The 25,602-nt window shown below is 40.1% G+C and overlaps 1 protein-coding gene across 2 annotated transcripts; it reads left to right on the top strand.

Annotated features, from left to right (window-relative positions):
* The first annotated feature begins 632 nt into the window (after window positions 1-632).
* Window positions 633-22,617, top strand: COQ2 (coenzyme Q2, polyprenyltransferase). Of its 2 annotated transcripts, none has more exons than XM_047855985.1 (7): window positions 633-920; window positions 5,683-5,849; window positions 14,667-14,788; window positions 16,051-16,136; window positions 17,539-17,672; window positions 19,634-19,822; window positions 21,942-22,617. In XM_047855985.1, exons 1-7 carry the CDS (start codon window positions 674-676, stop codon window positions 22,104-22,106), a joined length of 1,110 nt encoding a protein of 369 aa, XP_047711941.1. In that variant the 5' UTR covers window positions 633-673; the 3' UTR covers window positions 22,107-22,617. The 2 variants fall into 2 exon arrangements, with proteins under 2 accessions (XP_047711941.1, XP_047711944.1); XM_047855988.1 differs by having other exon boundaries at window positions 14,745-14,788.
* The last annotated feature ends 2,985 nt before the right edge of the window (window positions 22,618-25,602 follow it).

Below are 25,602 nucleotides of genomic sequence, written 5' to 3' on the forward strand. Positions count from 1 at the left end.
AAAAAAAAAAAGACTAACGCAATTCTCTAGAATACTACAATGCAGATGAGTGACTTACCCATGGTCACTAAGTGGTTAAATGGGATAATCCGTGCATAGTGCCCGTAACAGTGCCTGGCAGACAGCGCTATCCACGAATTGGCTGTAATTAAGAGCATGACCAGATGTTCTAGCTGCAGCCTCTTACCATCCCACAAGGCTCACTGCCTCTTGATTGCAGAAAAGTCCTCTAAATTGACTGTCACATTTAAGATTTTCACTGTGTAATGAATGTCCCTTAACTCTGAGTGCGGTTTTAATTTACATTCTTACATTTGGCGTTTGGCGCCCTTTTAGCTTTAAAAAGAAAACACCTGCCCGCAATCAATGTTTTGGTAGGTTTTCCGAGGCTTTCTTTTTTTTCCTGGTACAACTGTTCCCAATAAATGAACACCATCCTTGTTCATTTAGTGAGAAAGCGGATAATGGGAATTCCCCTTAACTAAGACACCGCCCCGGGTTAAAGCGACCACGACAATCCCTACCTCACCATAACTAGAAAGGCTCCGACCGCAACCCCACCCAGTCCGACAGGCGTGGACCGTCGTCCACTGACGTCACTCCGCAAGCCTGCCGCGACCTGACGCCAGAGAACGACCTCAGTCCTGTATGGAGCCACGCCCTCCCGAGCGCCATGCTGGGTGTTCGCGGCGCGGGGCTCGCGCGGAGCCTGCGGGTAATGACGCAGGCGTGGCTGCGGGATTCCGGCGCGCTGGCCTTCGCGCGCGCGGCCGGCACGCCCCGCGCCAGGCACTGGCAGCCTTCTGCCGGGCCGGGACCGCGCAGGCGTCGGCTCAGCCTGTCGGCCGCCGCGGTCGTGAACTCGGCGCCCCGCCCCTTGCAGCCCTACTTGCGCCTCATGCGTTTGGACAAGCCTATTGGTGAGTGCGAGCGGACGCACCGCGGGGATGCGGGAATAGCGGAGAAGCGGGAGTAGCGGAGAAGCTGCCAGGCGGCCGATAGTCTCGGAACGCCCGGAGGGGAGGTCCCTGAAGTGGCTCGCGGGCCTTCACATCCCCTGAATCCTGAGTGCTCGGGACGGGCAAAAAGTTGGCCCTTGTGTAAACAGTGAATCGAGTGGAAGTTCCGTTCTTGTGTCCCTTTTTGTGCACAGATTTACAATATCGAAACACGTCCACATTCATTATGTTTGATCCTTCTTGTAATTCTTTAAGGCTCCCAAAGCAAAAACCTGGAACTGTCATTACAACTGAGGGAAGCAGAACCAGACCAGGTGAACCGAGTTTTGATGCTGAGTCCTAGCTTTGCCCTCCACCACTCGTAACACGAAAGATTTAATTCAGGTGAATGCAGCAGGTACAGCACTTATGGACCGCCTATCAGCTAACTGTCGCCTCCGAAGATTTCCGTGACCTTCCTATTTAAAATAACATCTGCCACCTCATTCTTTACATCTGTACCCTCCATTTTCCTTCACAATACTCACCACTAACTAACCTGATGCATTTATTGGTTGATTGAGTCTCCAATACAGTCTAAGCGCCACAAAAATGGGACATTTCTGTCTAGTGCCTCCTACATAGCTTGGCAATAGTATCAAACCAATTCCGGCCGTATCACCTAGCCTCAGGGACGGAAAGAGCTATACACACTCACCGCTTTCAAGGAACTCCTAGTCTTGGTGGAAAAAGACAAATTATTGGGTGAGCTGGGAAAGGAGATCAAACGTTAGTGGTACAGGTGGCCAAGTGCTGTAGGAAAAGGAGTAAGTAGTGTGGATCTCCATTGTTAGAAAGCGTCAAGAGCAAATTGTATCTCAGAGGACAGGTAGATTTTGCAGAGGAGATATATTCATGGTTGGGGGAAATGTTTTTGCAAAGACTCAAGGGTGGAGAGTTGGAACATCAAGAATATGAGTTGATCTAGATTGGCAGTTGGGTGTAGAAAATACTGGGAGGCGAGGCTGGATAAGAGCTGAACCAAAGAAGGATGGACAGTGGTGAGGGAGGGGCAGAGCTTAAACTCCAGGTCATCTAAGATGATAGCATTTGCCATTGCAATGCAGGGAAATACATTCAGATGCCTGGATGCATTCACTCCACCTTGGCCTAGCCAAGACCCAAATGTAGGTCTTGCTTGTGGTATTCTAGGTTTATGCACTACTTATTTGGGATCAGAGCACTAAGAGTTGTAACGATTAGCTATTAAAGTATAAAAGCAAATTAAATAATAGGGACAGTCCTGCCATCATGACCCCTTGCATTTTGGGTCCAGATACAAGTTGATAGGCATAAATTTCCAAGCCTAGGTCTAATCTAAAGCATAACTATAATTCTGTTTTGGTGTCTGACGGAGCTGCAGTGTAGGCTTACAGACATCCAGGACAGATCAACAGCTGCCATTATTCCCATAGCCATAAACCTCTGGCTTTTTGCATTAGTGGCTGACCATCCCACCACATAAGAGGCTAGCTACATAGTTGTTCCAAGTAAAACGCTGGAATCAGACCTCTTCTTTTCTCATCTATAAAATGAAGATACTGATGATACGGACTTTATAAGGTTGTCATGAAAATTATTTTATATATATGTGTGTTGAGTCCTTAGACCAATGACTGACATAATAAGTGCTCAAGAAAATGTTTGGCATTAATACCTGAGAAGAGGGAATTGGAGAAGGCTGGGGTAATAGTTATGTATGTTAAGAAGATACCAGCTTGCACGCTCTAGTTCTAAATAAAGTGATAATTGTAGGGTTTTTTAAGACAATTTACTAATAGTACTGTGTTGCAATTCATTCAACAAACATTTTTTGAGCCCTACTGTATGCCAGGAACAATAAATTGACAGAATTTATAAGTTTGGTATTTCTTCATTTAAATTCTTCTTTTGTGGGGTAAGTTGTATGTTCATTGTTTTACTTTGCTATAGTTGATTTGTTTTTATAAACCAAAGTGGGTTTCATTGTTTTTCAGAATGGATTGCAGCTTCTTTCAGATGTCACAAACTATAGTATTCCAGAAAGTTTCAGCAGGTGGCACTCTTTACACTAAATTGATGGTGTAATTTTTGTTTTACTGCCTTTATGGGTAATTACGTTGTCTTGAAGATAATATGTAATTTAGTAAAGTTCTTGGAGTCAGTTTACACAGGCTTTTTGGTCTGCCCATTCTGCCCACACCTCTCAGAACTTGCTCATTTTATTTCATCTCCCAGAGAATTTTTCCTTTTCCTACAATAGGCCTTTCTTTCTGTTTGCGTCCTCGTCACCTCTGCATCCTTCTTCATGGAAGAGAGAATAAGGACAGTGTAATAGGGAAGAAAGAAAAGAGCTGTTGCTGAGAATCAGGAGCACAAAGGAGCAATAGGAACTCAAGTGTTTGTAGAGATTTAGGTATACTGAGTTATCACTCAGCATTGACCTTGGACAGACTAGAACCAGACCAAAGTCTACAAACCTAACTTTACATGTCAACTCTGCCACTTTTTGCCTTTGTGACCTAGGACGAATTACTTTTTCTGTGCTTCAACTTTTGTATTTGGTAAGTGGGTATATTGAAAATAGTGCCTATCTCATAGGTTTGTCGTGAGAATCAAGTGTTCCATGACAGCACATAGTAACAGCTGTGTATTTGCTATTACTATTTTTATATTCATCATCACTAGTATTGTTTCCTCCTAACAACTCTGAGAAGTAGATATTCTTTCCCCTCATTTGTACTCAAGGAAGACTGAACCTTAAAGTTTAGTATACTTTAGTGTCCAGCATCACTCCACTTATTAGTGGCAGACATCAAACCGAATGTCTGACCTTCCCCTTGATTATAGAAACCCCCCTCATCCACAGGGATGCCCTACCGGTTCCTATAGGTAAGTGCCTATAGTACCTATAATATAGACTGATGGCAAAGGAAGTCTTGTTCCTGACACGAAATGCTATAGGTGATTACACATCTTTTCTCTCCAGAATTCTTTTTTAAATAGACTCATTCTAATTGCACCAGGAAAATAATGCCTTTCAAGTGGTATTCTTTTGTTTCAGAGTAACCCTGCCCCTCTGAGCGGTCCTGGTAGGTCCAGGAAAAAGGAAGTAGTTCAACCCGTTGTTTCACTTGTTTCACGTAACCTCTCTGTGCATTTGTTTCCTCATCTGTAAAATAGAAACAGTAATAGAGTTTACTCTGTAAGGGTGTGGTTGAGGATTAAATGAGTTTGCATGAATAAAGCATTTAAAACAGTGGCTAACATTTCCTGAACCTGCAGTAAATGTGAGCGGTCGTTGCTGTTGTTTTATAAGGGACACACCCAATATGAGTCAGTCTCAGACACCCTGAACCCGAATTTGAGTCTGGACTCAAATTTCTTGTTTTCAGCCTCTCCTTATCTTTTCTTCTGTGTCCTCCCTGATCCCTCCCCCAGTGACTTGGGTGGCACTGTTTTCTGCCTTTATAGGATCCTGTATTTGCCCTGTTTTTGAATTGATCTATTTTGTTGTTGTTATTTGTTTAGTTGTATTTCTTTCTTTTCATTTATAAGCTGGGTGAAGGCAGGAAGGCTCTCTCTTTTAGTCACTGTTGTATTCTTAGTTCCCATATGTGCTTTATAAATTCCTGTAAATGAATAAAGGTTAAACTTATGAAGCATAAATATGATTATAGGCACTTTGTCATTTGGCCATTTTTGTATAGGATCTCACCTTTATTTAGCCACATCCCCTTTTCCTCTTACGTGGCTGAATTGGGAAGGAAAGCTCAGAATTTATCTTAATAGGCACCATAGCCAAACATTTGTTGAAAGACTTTCTTTTGAAAGTAGAATATCAGAGTTCACATGTGAAGTCTCCCATCTGTATGGTCTATTTGGTTTTAGCTTAATTTCATCTAGCTTTTGGGCTGTGTGCCAAGAACGAATCCCATTTGTGCATGTAGCTGCAAAATATTTAAAAAACAGTAGGTTAATGATCTCCCTCCCTCCAGCCTATTTTATTTTATTGTGCTAACAACAGTAAAGAAAGTTTTACTAACTTTTTTTAGAGGTAATGCATGCATATGACACAAAATTCAGAAAGTGCAAAGACGTAGAATGAAAACTAAGTCTTCCTCCCCTGTTTCCCAGCCACCCAGTTCCCCTCCCCAGAGACCAATATTATTATCAGTTTCTAATGTATCCTCCCTGACACGGTCTATGAACATACTGACATTCAAATACATGTATTTGGTGAGTGGGGGTGAGCGCACACAGGGTAAAAATTTTTTGGTTGTCCTCCATATGGGTTGGACCACTTGGTGACCTCATGAGAAATGCGTATCAGACACTTCGGGGTGTGTGGTCAGACTTTGGGTTTTGCCCATCTGACACGTGAAAAATGTTATCTCAATGTAATTTTGATGTGTATTTCTCAAAGGTGATCTTTCACATAAAGAAGAATCATTTGTAGTTCTTTGTCTGTGAACTTTATCTTTTTTGTCTGTTTTTCCATTGGACTAGTGATCTCTTTCCAGTTTCTAGGAACCCTACATCTTGGGCCGAAGATTCCTTTGTGATATGAGTTGTACATTTATTTTCACGGTTTTGTCATGTGTTTTTGACTTTGTGTTCTTTACTTCTCTGGGATGTAGTGTTTAAACTAAAGACAGATAACTAACTTGAATATGCATCTTTTTTGTCTTTTATCTTTGCTTAGGAACCTGGCTGTTGTACCTGCCATGTACTTGGAGCATTGGTTTAGCAGCTGAACCAGGTTGTTTTCCAGATTGGTACATGTTGTCCCTCTTTGGCACTGGAGCTGTTCTGATGCGTGGAGCAGGCTGTACTATTAATGACATGTGGGACCGGGACTATGATAAAAAGGTAGTTTCTTGGGGCGCCTGGGTGGCTCAGTCGGTTGAGCAGCCGACTTCGGCTCAGGTCATGATCTCACCGTCCGTGAGTTTGAGCCCCGCGTCGGGCTCTGTGCTGACAGCTCAGAGCCTGGAGCCTGTTTCGGATTCTGTGTCTCCCTCTCTCTGACCCTCCCCCGTTCATGCTCTGTCTCTCTCTGTATCAAAAATAAATAAACGTTAAAAAAAAAAAAAAAAAAAGGTAGTTTCTTCCTGGAAAGGAATAGGGAGGCTCCTCTCAATTCTGCAGAGTAACATGGTGGCATCACTTTCCACAAAAAACAAAGGTTTTTTTAGTGTACTTTAGTGTACCAGCATAATAAGTGCCGTTTTTCAGTTGAATGGTGGGTGTCGCAAAGTGCAATGTACTTCCTTTCTCGACAGGAGCAGCCATGTAGGCAGGGTGTGTACTTCATTTTTACAAAATGAGTTAGAATTTAGACGGCCAAGGTATGGATGTGAGGAGCGAAGGAAAAGTTCATCCTGAACCTTCGGGGATCCAAAACAACCATCATTCTTTCCTGTAAGATATATATTAGAGTCATGGGCACCTGGGTAGCTCAGTAGGTTAAGCTTCCGACTTCGGCTCAGGTCGTGAGCTCACAGTTCGTGAGTTCGAGCCCCATTTCGGGCTCTGCACTGACAGCTCAGAGCCTGGAGCCTGCTTGCGATTCTCTCTCTCCCTCTCTCTCTGCCCCTCCTTCACTCATTCTCTCTCTCTCTCTCTCTCAAAATAAATAAACATTAAAAAACAAAGTTACTTGGGGCACCTGGGTGGCTCAGTCAGTTAAGTGTCGGACTCTTTGATTTTGGCTCAGGTCATGATCTCACGATAGTGAGATCAAGCCCCACTTCAGGCTGTGTACTGACAGCGTGGAGCCTGCTTGGGATTTTCTCTCTCCCTCTCTCTCTGCCCCTCCCCTGCATTTTCTCTCTCTCACTCAAAATAAATAAACTTAAAAAAAATTATTATTCAAGAATGGCAAAATCAAAAGTAAACCACAGAAGAAATATGTGGGATACAAGAGGCAGTGGTAATTAACTACACAGGTGCCTGAATCACTCAGTTGGTTAAGCCACCGACTTCGGCTCAGGTCATGATCTTACCACCTGAGTTTGAGCCTCATATTTGGCTCTGTGCTGACAGCTCTGAGCCTGGAGCCTGCTTCAGAGTCTGTGTCTCCCTCTCTCTGCCCCTTCCCCTGCTCACGCTCTCTCTCTCTCTCTCTCTCTCTCTCAAAAATAAATAAACATTTAAAAATATTTTTTAAGATATATATTAGAGTTGTAACTATTCTTCTGTAAATCAAATATTTATTTACTTAAAAATTTTTTTAATGTAATTTATTGTCAAGTTAGCTAACATACAGTGTGTACAGTGTGCTCTTGGTTTTGTGAATAGATTCCTGTGATTTATTGCTTACATGCAACACCCAGTGCCCTCCTCAATGCCCATCACCCATTTTCTCCTCTTCTTCACCCACACCCCATCAACTCTCACTTTGTTCTCTGTATTTAAGAGCCCTTATGGTTTGCCTCCGTCTCTGTTTGAAACTATGTTTTCCCCTTCCTTTCCCCTGTGGTCTTCTGTTAAATTTCTCAAGTTCCACATATGAGTGAAGTGATATGATTTTTGTCTTTCTCTGACTGACATATTTCACTTAGCATAATACCTTCCAGTTCTACCCATGTTGTTGCAAATGGCAGGATCAAATCTTAATTTAAACAAGCCAAGGAAGCCCCCATTAGCATTTGCTATGATTATTTCTTTTAAAAAATGCAATTTTATTATTTTTTCTCCTTAGAAAAATAGTACTTGTTTGTTTAATCTGAAAAATCCGGACAGTACCAAAATAGAAAGTATAGAAAGTATAAGTGTTCCTTATTTCCTTTCCCAAACGCCCAGAGAAACTTCATGTAACCATTTGATGCACTGTATTTCTCTCGATTATTTTCTATGCATACTCTAATGCATGTGTATAATTATTTCTTTCTTCCTCAACAGACTGTTATTTTCTCAAGGGAATCATCCATCTCGTTTGCCTTTTATCTTAGCAATTGTGCATAACAAGTACAAGATCATTCATTAAATCTTTGAATAAATAATCAAGTAAACTTTCGATTTATTTATTTATTTTTTAAAAAGCACTTTATTTATTTATTTATTTTTTGAAATGTATTGTCAAACTGGTTTCCATACAACACCCAGTGCTCATCCCAAAAGGTGCCCTCCTCAGTAAACTTTGATTTAGAAGAAAGCCATGGTGGGGGCCCCTGGGTCATTGAATCAGTTAAGCATCCTAGTCTTGATTTCAGCTCAGGTCACGATCTCTCAATTCATGAGATCAAGCCCTGCCTCCGGCTCTGCGCTGACAACACAGAGCCTGCTTGGGATTCTCTCTCCCTCTCTCTCTCTCTGCCCTTTCCATGCACGTGCGTATACTCTCTTGAATAAATAAACATTAAAAAAAATAATAAAGCCATAGTGAATATATAAAGTGAATACTCTTCTATACATTTAGGTAAAGTGAATAATCGTCCCTAGTTTGCCTTTCATACTGGTCTGATTTTCCTTCAGCAGGGCACACCTGTAACGATTTTTAGTTCATAAGAACGGTATCATAATGTATTTTTTAATTGAAAAAAATGTTTATTGAATACTTGCTGTGTGTGAGACGCAGTGACAGGTTTTAGGATTGCATGGATGAGAGACAGTATTTCTGACCTCACAATTTCATGGTTACACTACAGCAGCACTATCGTGAAAGTGGTGTCCGCAAGGGAACTTACGGAAGACCACCTACCTCAGCCTAAGAAGCAGAGAGAACTTCTTTCCAGGGGCGTGAACTTTGAACTGTGTCAGAACAAGATGGCAAAAAAGGGTGGGCTGTAGGGCGAAGGTCACTCTGTGCAGAAGGAACAGTAGATACGGAGGCTTGGCTGTGAGATGAAGTATAAAGCTTAACAACTGGAGCATTGTGGTTGGTGTGTGGCTGGAAGATAGGATAGTGGCAAGTGGCAGGAACTGCCTGATAAACACATTTCTGTCCCGCTGTCCCCATTGGGATAGGTTAGTCCATGCCAGGAGAAGCATGCTTGGTTGATTTGGGGTTCCTACATCTGGTTAGTTTTTCCTTCTGCATAACCATAGGATTGCAGCTTCTGGGATGTATCGCTTCAAAATACTTCTTGAACGTGTTTAGAGCAGCTGATGTCAAAGTCCTGGCTGTAGTATTTTACTGTAAAGTTTTGCAAATGTGAGTTACTCTTGGGGGAAACTGGATAAAGGGCATATGCAATCTCTATATTTTTAAAAACTAGAGATTTGGGGGGGGGGGTTCTTTTGTTTGTTATTTAGATAGAGAGAGAGAAAGAGCAGGGGAGGGATAGAAAGAGAGGGAGAGAGAGACTCTCAAGCAGACTCCATGCCCAGTGCAGAGCCCGATGTGGGGCTGGATCTCATGACCACGAGATCCTGACCTGAGCCGAAATCAAGAGTCAGATGCTTAACCAACTGAGTCACCTAGGCACCCCAAAATGCAGAGATGTTTTTAAAAACTGAATATAAATCTACAGTTATCTCAAAAGAAAAAGGTTAATTAAAAAAATATTCAAACCAACCAGCTTTTAATGAACAAAATAGAACGATTTTAGTTTCCCTTTAAGTGATTTTTTTTCTCCTTAGGTAAAGGGTTATTGATTAGGTATATCTCCCCCATGACATTTTTCTCTGATTAGAAGATTCCAGTTTCTATTTAGTTTTTTAAAAATTTTAATGTTTATTTTTGAGAGACAGAGACAGAGTGTGAGCAGGGGAGAGGCAGAGAGAGAGGGAGACATAGAATCCGAAACAGGCTCCAGGCTCCCTGCTGTCGGCACAGAACCTGACCCGGGGCTTGAACTCAGGAACCGTGACATCAGGACCTGAACCGAAACTGGATATTAACCAACTGAGCCACCTAGGCGCCTTGAGTCCAGATTCTATATAGACATATAACAAAGCTCTTAAATGAGTATTTTATAACTATTAAAGAGATTTTGCTAACATGACTTAAAATGTTATTGGGGGGTGCCTGGGTGGCTCAGTCCGCTCAGGTCACGATCTCAGAGTTTGTGGGTTCGAGCCCCGCATCGGGCTGTGTGCTGACAGCTTAGAGCCTGGAGCCTGCTTCGGATTCTGTGTCTCCCTCTCTCTCTGCTCCTCCCCCGCTCATGCTCTCTCTCTCTCCTTCAAAAATAAGTTAAAAAAAAAAGACATTAAAATGTTATCTGCGTCTCTCTTTTGTAATCCAAGTTCTTTTCTAAAAAATTGTTGTTCAATTTATTTAAACTGGAGGAAAAAAAATCAGTTCACCCATTTCTCCCATTCCACTAGCCCTTCGGCCTCTGGCAACCACCAACCTGTTCTCTTTTTCTATGAGCTTGAGTTTTTGTTTTGTTTGTTTTAGATTCCACATGTAAGGGAGATCATACGGTATTTGTCTTTCTGTAGGACTTATTTCACTGAGCATAAAGACCTTGAGATGCAAAATGGTAAGATTTTTTTAATGGCTGAATTGTATTCCATTTTGTGTATATGTGTGTGTGTACCACATTTCTTTTTATCCGTTCATCCATTAACAGACACTTAGATTGTTTCCATATTTTCACCATTGTAAATAATGCTTCAGTGAACATGGGAGTGTATGTATCTTTTTGAATTAATGTATTTGTTTTCCCTGGATAAATACCCAGAGGTGGAATTCTGGATTAGAGGGTAGTTCTATTTTTAATCTTTTGAGGAGCCTCCATATTGTTTTCCACAGGGGCTGTGTCAATTTACACTCTTGCCAACAGTGCACAGGAGTTCTCTTTTCTCCACATCCTCGTCGATAGGTGTTATTTCTTGTCTCTTTGTCTCTTAGCCACTCTAACAGGTGTGAGGTGATACCTCATTGTGGTTTTATTTGCATTTCTCTGGTGATTAATGATGTTGAGCATCTTTTCGTGTGCCTGTTGGCCATCTATATGTCTTCTTTGGAAAAATGTCTATCCAGATCTTCTGCCCATTTTTTATTTGGATTTTTTTTAGGTTTTTTTTTTTTTTACTATTGAGTTATATATGAGTTCTCTATATATTTTGATATTAACCCCTTATCAGGTACATGATTTGCGAACATTTTCCCCCATTCAGTAGGTTGATTTTCATTTTGTTGTGGTTTCCTTTGCTGTGAAGAAGCTTTTTTGTTTGATGTAGTCCCACTTGTTTATTTTTGCTTTTGTCGCTTTTGCTTTTGGTCTCAGATCCACAAAATCATTGCCAAGACCTATGTCAGGGGGCTTATTGCTGTGTTTTCTTCTAGGAGTTTTATGGTTTCAGGTCTTACATGCAAGTCTTTAAACCATTTTGAGTTAATTTTGTGTATGCTATAGGGTAGGAGTCCAGATTTATTCTTTTTGCATGTAGCTGTCCAGTTTTCCCAGCACCATTTATTGAAGAGACTGTTCTTTCCCCATTTTATAGGGAATATACTACAGTCTTGGCTACTTGATCATAAATCAACTGACCATATATGTGTGGATTTATTTCTAGGCTCTCTGTTGTATTTCATTGATCTGTTTTTATGCCAAAATCATACTGTTTTAATTATTGTAGCTTTGTAGTCTAGTTTGAAATCAGGAAGTGTGATGCCTCCAGCTTTGTTCTTCTTTCTCAAAATTTCTTTGGCTATTTGGGGTCTTTCATGGTTCCTTACAAATTTTAGGATTGTTCTATTTCTGTGGAAAATGCCATTAGAATTTTGATAGAGATTGCATTGAATCTGTAGATTGTTTTGGGTAGTATGGACATTTTAACAATATGAATTCTTCCAGTGCATGAGCATGGGACATCTTTCCATTTATTTGTGTTTTCTTTAATTTTTCTCATTAATGTTTAGTAGTTTTCAATATACAGGTCTTGCACCCCCTTGGTTAAATCTGTCTCTAGGTATTTTATTCTTCACTGCAATTGTAAATGAGATTGTTTTCTTAATTTCTGTTTCAGATAGTTCATTATTAGCCTAAAGGAACACAACAGATTTTTGCATTTTTTTAAAATTTACATCCAAATTAGTTAGCATACAGTGCAACAATGATTTCAGGAGTAGATTCCTTAATGCCCCTTACCCATTTAGCCCATCCCTCCTCCCACAACCCCTCCTGTAACCTTCTGTTTGTTCTCCATATTTAGGAGTCTCTTATGCTTTGTCCCCCTCCCTGTTTTTATATTCTTTTTGTTTCCCTTCCCTTAGTTCATCCGTTTTGTCTCTTAAAGTCCTCATATGAGTGAAGTCATATGATATTTGTCTTTCTCTGACTAATTTCCCTCCAGTTCCATCCACGTAGTTGCAAGTGGCAAGATTTCATTCTTTTTGATTGCCGAGTAATACTCCACTGTATATATATACCACATCTTCTTTATCCATTCATCCATCGATGGGCATTTGGGCTCTTTCCATACTTAGGCTGTTGTTGATAGTGCTGCTATAAACATTGAGATGCATGTGTCCCTTCGAAACAGAACACCTGTATCCCTTGGGTAAATACCTAGTAGTGCAGTTGCTGGGTCATAGGGTAGTTCTATTTTTACTTTTTGAGGAACCTCCATACTGTTTATCAGAGTGGCTGCACCAGCTTGCATTCCCACGGATTTTTGCATGTTGATGAGTTAAAAAGCTTGGCCATGTTGTCATGCTTATCTCATAGTTTCTTAAAAACTCTGTATCAATAAAGATATGTTTGTGGCTTGGGTTTTGTTTAGTACATTAGATAATAAGTAAATTGCTCATATATTAAATGATAAGTTGAATTACTATTCAGATATATGGGTTAATGTGTTTTTTTGACATATATAATCTGCCAACCATGCAATGAACGTTAGGTCCATAAACATTAAAATAATCTCAAGGCACAGGTATTAATGATTTAATTTTATAAGCTGTGAGCAATCTGGTTTCATAAAAACCACATGGAATATGTTTTGATCATCATATTACATCATTTTTAGTCTTTTGATGGAGTGCTTGTTTATTTTCAGCTTTCGAATTTAGCTAGGTTAATTATTTCAAATTTAGGTAGGTTAATTAATTATCACCACTGAAGCAACAGTATAATCTGTGGTTAGTAGTGTGGTCAGTGGGACTAGACAGACTGTTCTACTAACCATCTGTGACCTTGGAAAGTTACCAAGCTTCTTCTGCCTCAGTTTTCTAAAACAAATGGCAGGAACTTGTGAGTGGCTAGAAGTCAGGGTTGTTGTAAGGATTCAGTGGTGTGATGCATACATAGTTGTCAGAATAGTGTCACATTGTGAGCACTCACGTACTAGCCAGAATAATTGTAACATCCTACAACAAATATAAGACATAAATATATTTCCAACTAAGACTCTAGGGACAAAATCAGAGATAAAGATCCGATTCTGGCACTGTAACCAAGGTGAGTCATTGTAGCTTTTGACAAACTGTTGTATTGCACAGTGAGGCATGCTTATAAATTGCGTCAGCAAATTTTTTCTGTAAAGGACCAGATAGTAAATATTTTAGGCTTTGTGGGCCATACCATCTTTGTTGCAACTGTTTGATTCTGTTGGAGCACAAAAGCAGCCATATGCAATATGTTAACAATATGTTCGTTTCAATAGAATTTTATTTATGGATGCTGAAATTTGAATTTCGTATTATTTTCACATATCATAATACATTACTCTTTTTTTTTTTTTTTAACTTACTTTCAACTGTCTAAAAAAGTAAAATCCATTCTTTTTACTCATGGGCCAAACAAAAATAGGCAGTAGGCTGGATTTGGCCCACAGGCCATAGTTTGCTAACCCTTGATATAAATCAGAATCAAAACAAAAATATGTTATATTAATAGTAGCTAACATTTATTACATACTCACATGCTTTAGACACTGCATTTACTGTATGAGGTAGGCGTTCTTAGTACCCCTTTGTCCTCTTCTTCTCCTTCTCTCTTTCTGTTTTTCTTTTAACAGGAAAGTAACCTAAGCCCAAGAGAGGTTAAGTAATTTGCCAAAATTCATACAGCCGTAGGTGATGGAACACTGGGCTCTTGGATCCCAGATCCTGAGTTCTTCTAACAATGATGACAATTTTGGTTATGTTTTTTTTTTTTAATGGTTCAGTGTATAATAATCACATTTCATGATCTCTACACAGGAAAAGAATAATGTATATTATTTGTCCAAATAATAGCTCTGTCTGTTCATATTCTTACATTGGGTCTGCTCTTTACATTTGGGTACAATTAATATTAGATTATAGACGCATTCTTAAATAGCCTGGCAAAAGCACTCCCAGTTTCAAACCCAGATAATCTGTCTTCTTTCTGTATTTACATTTGATTTCTAATTGCAGTGCTTCCTGTAATCAAAACATTCACTGCAATTTCCCTTTTCCTGAGAATTATCATTATTATTGTCTCTCCTTGCTCTCTGAAAATTAGGCATATACTTGCTAATAAGCTGGGTAGCTAAATAGCCAGATAAGGAAGTTGCTTTGTTTTGTCTGTTTGGAGATGGAGATGGGAGAAGGAAAGGAAGTGGAATGAGTGGTGGGAATTTTTGGTACTTTTCAAAGCTGTTTTAAACATGAAGTTTTCATTTTTGGCAGTGTTTCCAATGTTGACTTCACTTTTTATTCCTATTTTTGCTTTAGTGCTTTCCATGGCCATTCTCTTGATTGCATGTTTAAATCCATGATGGAACCATTACATGAGGCTAAGGTATCTGGTTTTATGTATTAAGGTTGTAAGAACAGCAAATCGTCCAATAGCTGCTGGAGACATCTCAATTTTTCAATCCTTTATTTTCCTCGGGGGACAGCTGACCTTGGCACTGGGTGTTCTTCTGTGTCTGAATTACTACAGGTATAGTGAATGTCTCTTTCAGAATCGTGTATAAAAATCTCTCTTTTGGAAGTGGAGAAAGTAGAAATAAGTAAAATAGAAGTATCTTTGTCACAGAATTGTTTATTGGTTACCTATTGAGCATCTGTAAGTTAGCAAGTATAAATAAGTCGCCGCATGTTGTAAAATCAGGAATGTTTTCAGCCAAAGGAATTGGAAGAGCAGCATTTAATTTATCCTGAGCCACCATTATACTTTCATTGCATGTTCCCTGGGGAACACATGGCACCTTCATAGCTTTTCCAGATACATACATGGATGTGTGTATATACCCTTATGTGTAATTTTATTTATCCTGACAGTATCTCTAAAGTAGATAGAAGTAATTATACTCATTTTGCAAAAAGATTAACTGGGTGTTTCCGAGAGTCATGTTTATTATCAATGACAAAGGAAAAAAAATGGAAGAATTCATTCCTATGTCTCTTAAGTAGAGACAGAATTAAACTTTTGTGCGTCAGATGGCTGCTTAGAAAGTACTTAAATGAGAAAAAAAAAAGGACAAAAAATAAGTGTCACTTTATAGAAACTAGACTTAACTGCGTACTTTGCCCTGATAGCATCACGTGAAAATGCTTTTGGAAGGTCTGTCCTGGGAGGGCGGTGTTAGATGAGCTGGTGCCTAAGAACATCTTATGCTGTCATCCTTTTATAGGTGCTTTGTGACCTTGTCCTCTTCTGAGGAGTAGCACCCGTAGTGCACATAGGGAGGAGTGTGTTGACTCTGATTCTGTTTGGACATTTCCAGTAATCTAAAACAACATTTAGAGAGGCACTAGCATAGAGTGGGTGTTAAGTTGGACTTTGGAGCCATCCTGCCTTAGGTTTGAATCCTGGCCCTGCTACTGACTGGCTCTGTGACAGTCGAGAAAGTACTTAATCTCTTTGTGCTTTAGTTTCCTCATCTGCAAAAGCAAGTAGAATAAAACTGCCTCTTAGGTTTGTCGTGAAGATTATAATGAGTTAGCATATGTAAAGCAGTTAGAACAGCACCTAATGTATGAAAGCTCTATATGCATTATTATTTTGTTTGGTTGTTTTATAATACTTAAAATACCTTCTAATCATCTTTTATCCTAATCAAGGTCCAGGAAAATAATTTTACGTAACAAAATATATAGTTTAAGATCAATCATTTTCCAATTAGTATTATTACTGTTGTCTTATTTAGCAATTTCTAAGAGACGGTGACATTAATCTTTAATGTTTTTTCTTGATTTCAGTATAGCTCTGGGAGCAGCATCCCTACTTCTTGTCATCACCTACCCGCTAATGAAAAGAATTACATACTGGCCTCAATTAGCCTTGGGTGAGCTTGAAATAACTACAAGTATTTCCTTGGATACCCTCAAACTTCTTTGTGTGTGTGTGTGTGTGTGTGTGTGTGTGTGTGTGTGTGTGTAATGTGGCAGTGATAAAATGTCCAGTCAGTCATAAAGTTTTCTAAACCAAGAATAGAATTTCATATTTTAAGGGAGGGTAATTAGCCATTTTTATTGGCTAAGAAACCTGATATATTTATTAAGATCATCATCATTATTATTTCCTGAAATGCTTTTTTAAAAATCTGGTATGTCATGAAGAAGAAAATTAACAGATTTGACCATACCCTTCTCTTTAGGTGACTGACCTGGATGCCCTGAGCACTTGGAGGGTTGGGGTGAAAAGCACACTCAGGCAGGAAGGGTTAGTATGTGACAGCTTAGACAGCCCCTGTCTGTGAAGTCTTCCTTAGCCCTCCCAGAGAAAGTTAGCCAGTCTCGCCTCTGGCTCCCACAACACTCCGGAGTGGCACTTCCTCATTTCACCAGCAGTAACTAAACAAGAAGATGCTGGGAGCTTCCTCTGTCTCCCCAGTTATAAATAATAAATGCCTAACAGATAAAGCTTTCTTTGCATGTGGATGGCCCACCACCTACCATAGCACCTGGCACATCACAGGTATTCAATAAATATTTTTTGGTAGAGCAAACAAAAGACGGGTAGGTAAATCAAAATCTATTGCAAAAATACCTTCTACTAGAATAAGCTAGAATATTCCTAAAGGTATTCTAGATGCTTGAACCATTTTTTTCAGTGAATAAAAGAAGAAAGGGGGTTTCTGAGAAAAGACCTGTGAGACCCACTGAGTATGAGGTACCTGAGGGACTTGCAGGTAGAGATGTCGAGCAGACAGTTCCAGGTCCAGTCTGAAGTGTAGAGCCGATCAGAGTGCACATAGAGATTTGAGAGTCGTCCGCATGTCGATGTTCGTTTTCAGTCCTCAGGATGGGCTTACAGAACGAATAAGTGTTCCTGTCTGTACTCATGTTTCTGTCACTTATGGGGGAAGGAGAGTGATTAAAGGACAGACCACAAGGTTTTGGCTCAGCTAGGTCTAAGTTGAAACCCCAGCTTCTACCATTCATTGGCTGCCAGGCACCGTGCTAGGTAGGGGGAATGTTCTCGTGAAACCTCGTATTAGGGTGATAGTATTTTTTCTATTACCTGTGTTATTTGAATTGTCAATTAACCTCTCTGAACCCGTTTCCTTTTTTGTGCAGAGTAGCTCGTCATCACCACAGAGAGCTGAGAGAATTTCAGGAATCGACCTAGTAGCAAACAGTGCACAGAGCCTGATGTGCAGAAGCACTTGGTACATGCCAGTGCCCCCTCCCCCCTTTGGGAGTCTAAAGTGTCTTTGCCCTCTCCCTCTGTCTCACCAATTGTAGGGTTGACTTTTAATTGGGGAGCCTTACTTGGATGGTCTGCTATCAAGGGCTCCTGCGACCCATCTGTTTGTCTGCCTCTTTATTTTTCTGGAATTATGTGGACGCTAATTTATGATACTATCTACGCTCACCAGGTAAAAAATGTCTTTTTTCTTAACTCTGGTTTAGTTATTATCGCCGTTTAAGAACTTTATGAACCACATCAAAGGGAAAGTATGTTTTCTGAAAAGAAAATCATTCACACTTCTTTGGCACCAACAAGATATTTTTGTTTCCTGTATATGTATGTTTACCAAAGAGATCAACTCTTTAATTTACAAGCATTTAAATTGTATATACTGTATTGCCAGGCACAGTTTAAAAAAAAAACCTTACAAATACTAATTTAATCCTCATAACAACCTGGGAGGGAAGGTGCTTTTATTATCCTCATTTTATAGATGAGGAAACATGTGGAGAAGAACCATATCTGTGTCACACAGTTAGTGGATGGCAGAGCTGAGATTCAGACCCAGACAGTCTCTACAGTCTGGACTTTTAACTGCCACGTTCTCCTCCCTTCTGTGGAGGCCTCTACCAGGCAGATCTTTTTCCTAGTCGTGTGGGTAGTAAGCACTTTGCCATATTGTTTGTCATTACCACTCTAAGACTGCAGAATAATAATCCATTGATTTAATATGCCATAAATCTTTTTTTTTTTGCCATAAATCTTTTCAATAATTTGTCCATTTGAGCCATTTAAGTTCTGAGAGTTTTTGCAATTATAAATAATGTTGTTCTAATCACCAATATCTTTATGTGTTTGGGGATAAATTTTTAGGAGTGTATTACTTAGTTAAGGAATATAAACATTTTTATAGCTTTTGATACTGCCTTTTTCATATGGCTAATAAAAAAACCCCACTTTTGCTTTTCTTGATTTATGTTCTTAATTTTCCTTTTACATTACGAACTTTGAAACAGTTTCTTCTCAGTATTTTTCTGAAATGTAACTGTCTTCTCAATTATTTACTTGAAGAATATGTGTTGGTTCGATGGAATGTTTTCTGATATTCCAGTCTGGAATTCATCGTGCTTTCTTTCATTTACCCCTCTCCCCCACTGAGTTTGTATTGTCATGAAGAAGATTGCTAGGTCTCTAATCAGCCTGATTTCCTGAGGTGAAACTTGACTGACCGTTCAGAAGAGATGCCTATACTTTTCACAGTAATGTCTGGAACCAATGATGAGGATATCTGTACTCCAGTTAGATTCACTTCTTCAGTAAAACACCACGCACTCATTCACACTTTGGTACTGCATGTAATGAAAGACAGTTTGCACCTGAAGGTGCTTACAGTATGAAGGGAAAAACATACATTAATCCTGCATTTGTTGTTACTTGGATTTGGAAGCCCAAAAGATAGCCTATCAGACAGCTGTCTGGGTGCAGAGTTGGGCATTACAGCCTCTGACATCATGTGGCTGTAATCACAACAGTATGTGAAAGTTCTTAGAAATAAAATTGCTGGAAGAGATCGGGCAGGTAGATGGGAGTGTATCACCAGAATCGACCTTTACTTAGAGGATTTGATGGGAGAGGTGAGGAATAAACCACACTAGTAGTGAAATGTGAATAGATGTGGTCAGGTGCCAGTGGAGCGTTTTTCTGCATCTGCGGCTTCAAGATTGAAACTAAAATGTACAAGAAGTTGTTGAGACTTGAGAACTCAGAGGGAAGAAGGAGCTATGTGAACAGTTAGACTTGAGTTTGACTCTAATGTGGTCCGTGTAGAGTTAAAAGTCATTCATAGGGTGGTAAGCAATACAGTGACATGTAGCAATGTATAGAGCTGGAAGATAGTTTTAGCAGGGACATTTAACCTGGATTTGGCCTGCACATTCGTTACTGATCAGCCTGTGTTTCCAAGTTACTGTCAGCTTTCACAGCGTATGTCCTTTGAAAGACCGTTTCTTCTGGGGGGGGGGTGGGGGGAGGAAGATAAAGACCCTTTCTTCTGGAATTAGATAATGGTGATAGTTATACAACCAGAATGGTGAATTTTGTGGTATGCCGATAAAAACCACACAGTTTATTATTACTTTCTGATGTTAGGACAAAAGAGACGATGCTCTGATTGGTCTTAAGTCCACGGCGCTGCGGTTCCATGAAAACACCAAGCGGTGGCTTAGTGGCTTCGGTGTGGCGATGCTGGGGGCGCTGAGCCTGGTGGGAGTGAACAGTGCTCAGACCGTGCCCTACTACACTGCTCTGGCTGCTGTAGGAGCCCATCTGGCACACCAGGTTTGACCGTTTTCTTACGCTTTCCCTCATTTTTCCTTGGGTTATAAATTGTAAAAACTATTTAAACAGAAACAACCTCTTTGTTTACCAAGCAACGTGCTTCTTTAAAACAAACAACTACTTGGCTTATACTATCTTGAACCACCCCCCCCCCCCCGCCTCAACATATCATCTAAAAAAGCTCACTGTATTAGTTTAGAGAAATAATCTAAAACTAAACCTAGATTTTTTTTTTCCCCTCTGATTTTTCTGGAATTACTTCTGATTGATGTCTGGGAAAATTTCAGCAATGTCTAAAGGTTGTGGGTTGAGCTGAATTGCTCTGAAAGCAAACTGATCAACATAACTGTATTTTTAATATGTGGGCTGCTGTGATGGTTAGCAAACTAATCATTCATAGGGATGGGTTCCACTGGCATTAGCAGTCAAGGCCAGATAGGACACGAAGTGCTCACATGTCAGACAGAATTCTGCCTACATAGTGGGAAACTGTCATTTCAGCGTGTTCAGCCATCATCCACAAGCTTATATTGGGATCTACATTATTTACTTTTGTAAAATGAATGAACCAAATCTAATTTTAATGAAGTAGGTTGCTTGTAAATGGACTCTTTTTTTTTTTCTTAAAATTTTTAAGTTTATTTATTTTGAGAGAGAGAGGGAGAAAGCAGGGTAGGGGCAGAGAGAGGGGGGAGAGAGAGAATCCCAAGCAGGCTCTGCACTGTCAGCTCAGAGCCCGATGTGGGGCTCGAACTCACGAACTGTGAGATCATGACCTTAGCCGAAATTAAGAGTCAGACGCTTAACCAACTGAGCCACCCAGGCGCCTCTAAATGGACTCTATTTTTGTATCAGTGTTACTGTTACTTTCTTTGAATGGATTCAAAAAGGTGTTAGCCTCTCTGTAGATGATCTGTTTTATACACATCATTGCAGATTACTTACCAGTGTAAACAAGACTTGCAAAACATAGTAAGAAGGAAACCAAAACCTAATGTCCACAAAGTAAACCTCATGCTGTATCACCTTCATGGTTTTCCTCACAATGAAATTTTAAACGGTAGGAATTGTGATTCTCCAGAATTCTCTAGATTTCACCATTTTCCTCCTCAGAATTTCTTAGCATCCCCTTTTGCTCATAACGCAGCACTGTGGGGGTTGTCACCATCAATTGATTGTCTGGCCAGGAAAATGGATGTTTAGCCATATTTAAGCACCTGGATATTAGTGGACAAAGGCAAAAATTACGAGGGCAATTACAAATACTGTAAGCAATATTTAAACCCATCTTGAAATTCTAAATTGCATTTGTGGTCTTCTATCCAGTCCTTGCCACAATATTTTAAGATGGACATAGACTTCTAGTATTTGGAAAAAAGGAAATCATGATGATTTGAAGTCTGGAGGCCACATAATAAAGAATATTTGGGGAAATGAGGGATGCTAACGGTTAAGCCTAGGAATGAATAAGACAGGGACATGACACTTTTTTGATATATTTGCAGGACTGCCATGGAGAAAAAGGAACGTATTTGTTCTAGGTCACTAACAGCAGGTCTAGATTGCAGATCCCCTCCTCTATGTGGGGATGGGAAGGAGATTTCCACATGCATGGGGGTATTTTCAGTTATCATAAATAAACTCGGCGGGGTATCCGCAGTCATTTAGTGAGTGAGGGCCAGGTATGTTAAATACCTTTCAGTGCTCTAGACAGCCCTGCACAATAGACTTGTCCTTCCCAAATGGGATTTGTTCACCTGCTGGGAACCATTGCTCCAAAGAGTAACGCTAGAACTGGAGGGTTAGGAATTGTAGGAGGCAGATTTTAGATCAGTGTAAATATTTAGAGCTTTCTAATTAGTTAGAACTAAAAATAATGTGGGTTGCCTTTCAAAGCATTCACGCACCCCTCAAGTGGAAGTTTTTAGGACACAGCTTAGATAATACCTAGCCAGTGAGAGATAACGGTAGATTTTTCTACACTGGAAACAGTTTGGGCTTCCCGTTGCTTAAAATCCTATAAGAGAGTGCAATTTTCTTCTCTGTACTGATGTGTTTATTTGTGATGCCAGAAAATTTATATTAAATACTAATGCAGCATTGTGATCTTCTCTTACAGATTTACACTCTAGATATCCACAGACCTGAGGATTGTTGGGATAAATTTACCTCCAACCGAACACTAGGACTAATAGTTTTGTTAGGGATTGTTCTCGGGAATTTGTGGAAAGAAAAGAAGACAGATGAAGCAAAGGAAAGTATGGATAGTAGAATAGAAAATTAGCAAATGAAGTGGATCTAGGAATGTTTAAAACAAATTTTACAAAACACTCTCAGGTCTTGTTACCACATAATTAGATTTGAATAAACCGTCTTGCAATATGTTAAAGAATTAAGAACCACGAGATGAAGATGTAGACCATATTTGCCTGGATTTAGTTCAAGTATTTTCTAGGAAAATCCTTCCCCTGTCTCAGGAACCAGGAACTCTTTAGCATTTGAGTGACCTTGAGTACTTAAGTGGATGCATTCTAACTGCTCATAATTCCCATCTGCAGTTACGGTAATGGTAGGAGTTTGGGCACTTTAAAAGACACCTGATTTGTATCTCATCTAAATGAATGAATGCAGGAAAATGGACTTTACTTTTAGGGAAAAAATAAAAGCTGGCAAGTTGGGGTTTATTGTGCTTTGTTATGACCTTTACTCACTGCCAAAAGCTGTAAGTTAGGAAACCATTCTGTTTTTATATTTTAGGAGAATTTAAGTAAATAAAAGCTTTTATCTACAATATCCATACGGACTTCTGTTGTTACCAGTCCTGACATTTATTTCACACATCTGGTCTGTGGGTACAGCCATGGTAACCAAAGTAGGCAGGCAGGCAGTCACCAGGGACTGTTTTAATTCCTGTTGATTTCTTTTTTTATCTTACTTGATTATGATTTATAGGATAATGGCATATTGGTTAAATGTCCTAACAGTTTCTTCCCTTGCTGTCTTCTCAGCACGGCATGTTCTCAGCACGGCAGCCAGAGTGATTTTCTTAAAACCTATACGAAGTTCTGTCATTCCTCTGCTCAGAACCTTCCAGGATCTTCTGAGGTCCCTCAGGACAAACCAAAACTCCTGTCACCTGTTAGGCCCTTCGTGATTTGGCCTCATCTGAGACTACTTTCCCACACCCCTCTCTAGCTCCACTGGCTTCCTCACTGTTCCTCATCAGGCTGGTGGACTTCTGCCCCAGGGCCTTTGCATGTATACTTCCCTTTGCCTGGAATGCTGTCCTTGAATTATGTCAGTCCTTCACACCAGGTCTTTTCCTAAATGTTACCTTCTCAGGCTTTTCTCAGCCACTGCTTATAAAATTTCATAACAAATGCTACCTACACTTTGTATTTCCGTGTTCTTTATTGTCTTTTTCTCTTCAGAACCTAGCAGTATTCACCTAAAATATATTTTACTGGATTTAAGTGGCTCTCGTGGACTGTGGGATGTAAGGCAGGCGGTTGTTTGTGTGTGTGGATTGTGGGCAGCAGTGAACACTAAATTGCATATTGGTGATAATGGTCGTGGTGGTAAATGTAGCTGACACACCAGGCAGGCCCTGATAAATAAGCACAGGAAAATGTAATGAACTGTTTATTCAGCAAATACTGAACCACAAGAGTGTTTAGACTTAATAGAAGTAGCATCCATGATTCTACTCTGCTATAGCAACAGTGAGTTGAAGGGGAGAATAGAAATGTACCCTACTTTTAGGGAAATATGATTAGCTCCTATGATTTGCATCTGAATAGATAAACTTTAAATCTGTTGATTTCTGGGTTTTGTTCATTTTTACACAATTTTTCTAAAAAATGCAATAATAAAAATATGGAGTATAAACAGATGGAGGGATGTCTTCAATATTGAAAGAAATGAGAAATGGAAAAAATTGAGCTTAGAAAAGGGTTATGCCTCTTAAAAATATACCAGTTCTCATAGAAAAAAAATGTTGATTTCTGAATGCCTTTTCCCATGCATGGGCTCTAGAAGAATGTTGGTGAGGATAAATGGTGGAGGAGCCTGGCCAAAGGGGATCTGTGCTTAGCACAAAGAGGCCTGGTGCGGCATCCCCTACATTGTACCCTAAAGGAAACCTTAAAGCAGAATGCCTTTTGCATGTAGGAAAAAGCTCCAGTGTCTAAAAGGGGCAATAGTTCTGTTGAGAACTGGCTGTATGATTTGCCAAAGTCTATGTAATCTGTTCTGGACTAGCTAACATAATTTGCGTATCACCCTATATTTTAAAATGCTTAGAATCTTAACCCATTAGCGCTGATCCAATTAACAGAGGGTAAGTACAACATGTTTTGATTTTATTTTCCTAAGTTCGTTGATGAAAGTGAACATGGGACAAATCCTAGAATCGGCAAAACTGCAGTCATTTATGATAAATAGGAACAGGAGAATATAGGTTAAAATTCATAGATTGCCTTGCTCTCAAAAAGCTGCTTAAACTTAACAGAGTTATTTTGGTTCCTTTTCATTTCATTTCTTCTTTCTTCTCCCAGGTATAAAGCTGAAAAAGTAGTATTAATAAGTAAGGAGCAGATTGGGGTGGGGGAGGGGGGAGAGGAAGTAGATTATTAGCCTCTAAAATCATGGACTTCAAGCAATTCAGCATTGGAAGGAAGTGCAGCTGTCCTCCATCTAGTGATCTAGTGCCAGGGTGTCTGTCTCCCGCTTGGCCATGGCAGGTACTGTAACTTCAGATAGTGAAATTACCAGTCTTATTTTGGGAGATTCATTCAGTGGAGAAGGTGCTTGCCCTAATTTTCTGCTGCAAAATCGTTGTGAGGTTGTAAACAGAAAGACATGTGAAAGGACTTTGTAAACTGAACAGTTACCTAGTATGAGTTTATGGTGAGGGTAGACGTGGGATACGAGCTATAGAAAATTTCTATTCTATAGAAAATACAGAATCAAGAAATAACACGTCACAAGTGCTAGCTCTCCTCTTCCTGGACTTTGCGAGATCGCTCTATGCCTCTTCCAGACTGTAAAGCCTTCCACAGGTCACACCCTACTATTTCCCCCAAATCGACACACTCTCACCCACTCTTCGCTATCCACAGGCCACGCTCATCTGCCCAGCTCTTCCATTGCCACTGTCCTGGAAGCCGGTCCATGACGAGGGCTTGGCCTTTGGAGCAGGCAGGCCCGTGAATGAATCCTCCCTGTAGTATTTGCCAGCTGGAGACCTCAGGCAAGTGATGACCTGCCCTCCGCCGCTACGTTCTCACCTGCCCAAACTGGGCAGTTGTAGAGCGTGAAACAGTTGGCATATATGTTAAAGCCTATTACGGACTGAATTGTATTGCCCCAGATTCATATATCGAAGTCCTATCCCCCAATAACTTGGAATGTAACCGTGTTTGGTGATGAGGTCAATAAAGAGGTTATTAGGTTAAAATAAGGCATTAGTGTAGGCCCTAATCCATTGTGACTGGTGTCCTTATAAGAGGAAGTCTGAAAACATTGACACTCGCACACAGAGATGACTGAAGGCACAGAGAGAAGATGGCCACTTAACAAGTCAAGGAGAGAGGCCTCAGAAAAAAACCAACCTTGCCCACACCTCGATCTCAGACTTCTGGCGTCCAGAACTGAGAAAATAAACTTTTTTAAGCCATTCAATCCGTGGTATTTTGTTACAGCAGCCCTAGCAAACAATACAAAGCCCTGTACTCAGCCTAGCATGGAAAAGACAACTCTTCAAATGCAGTTCACCTGAA

This window comes from Prionailurus viverrinus, chromosome B1 (genome assembly GCF_022837055.1).
Source record: "Prionailurus viverrinus isolate Anna chromosome B1, UM_Priviv_1.0, whole genome shotgun sequence".
NCBI classification, from domain to species: domain Eukaryota; kingdom Metazoa; phylum Chordata; class Mammalia; order Carnivora; family Felidae; genus Prionailurus; species Prionailurus viverrinus.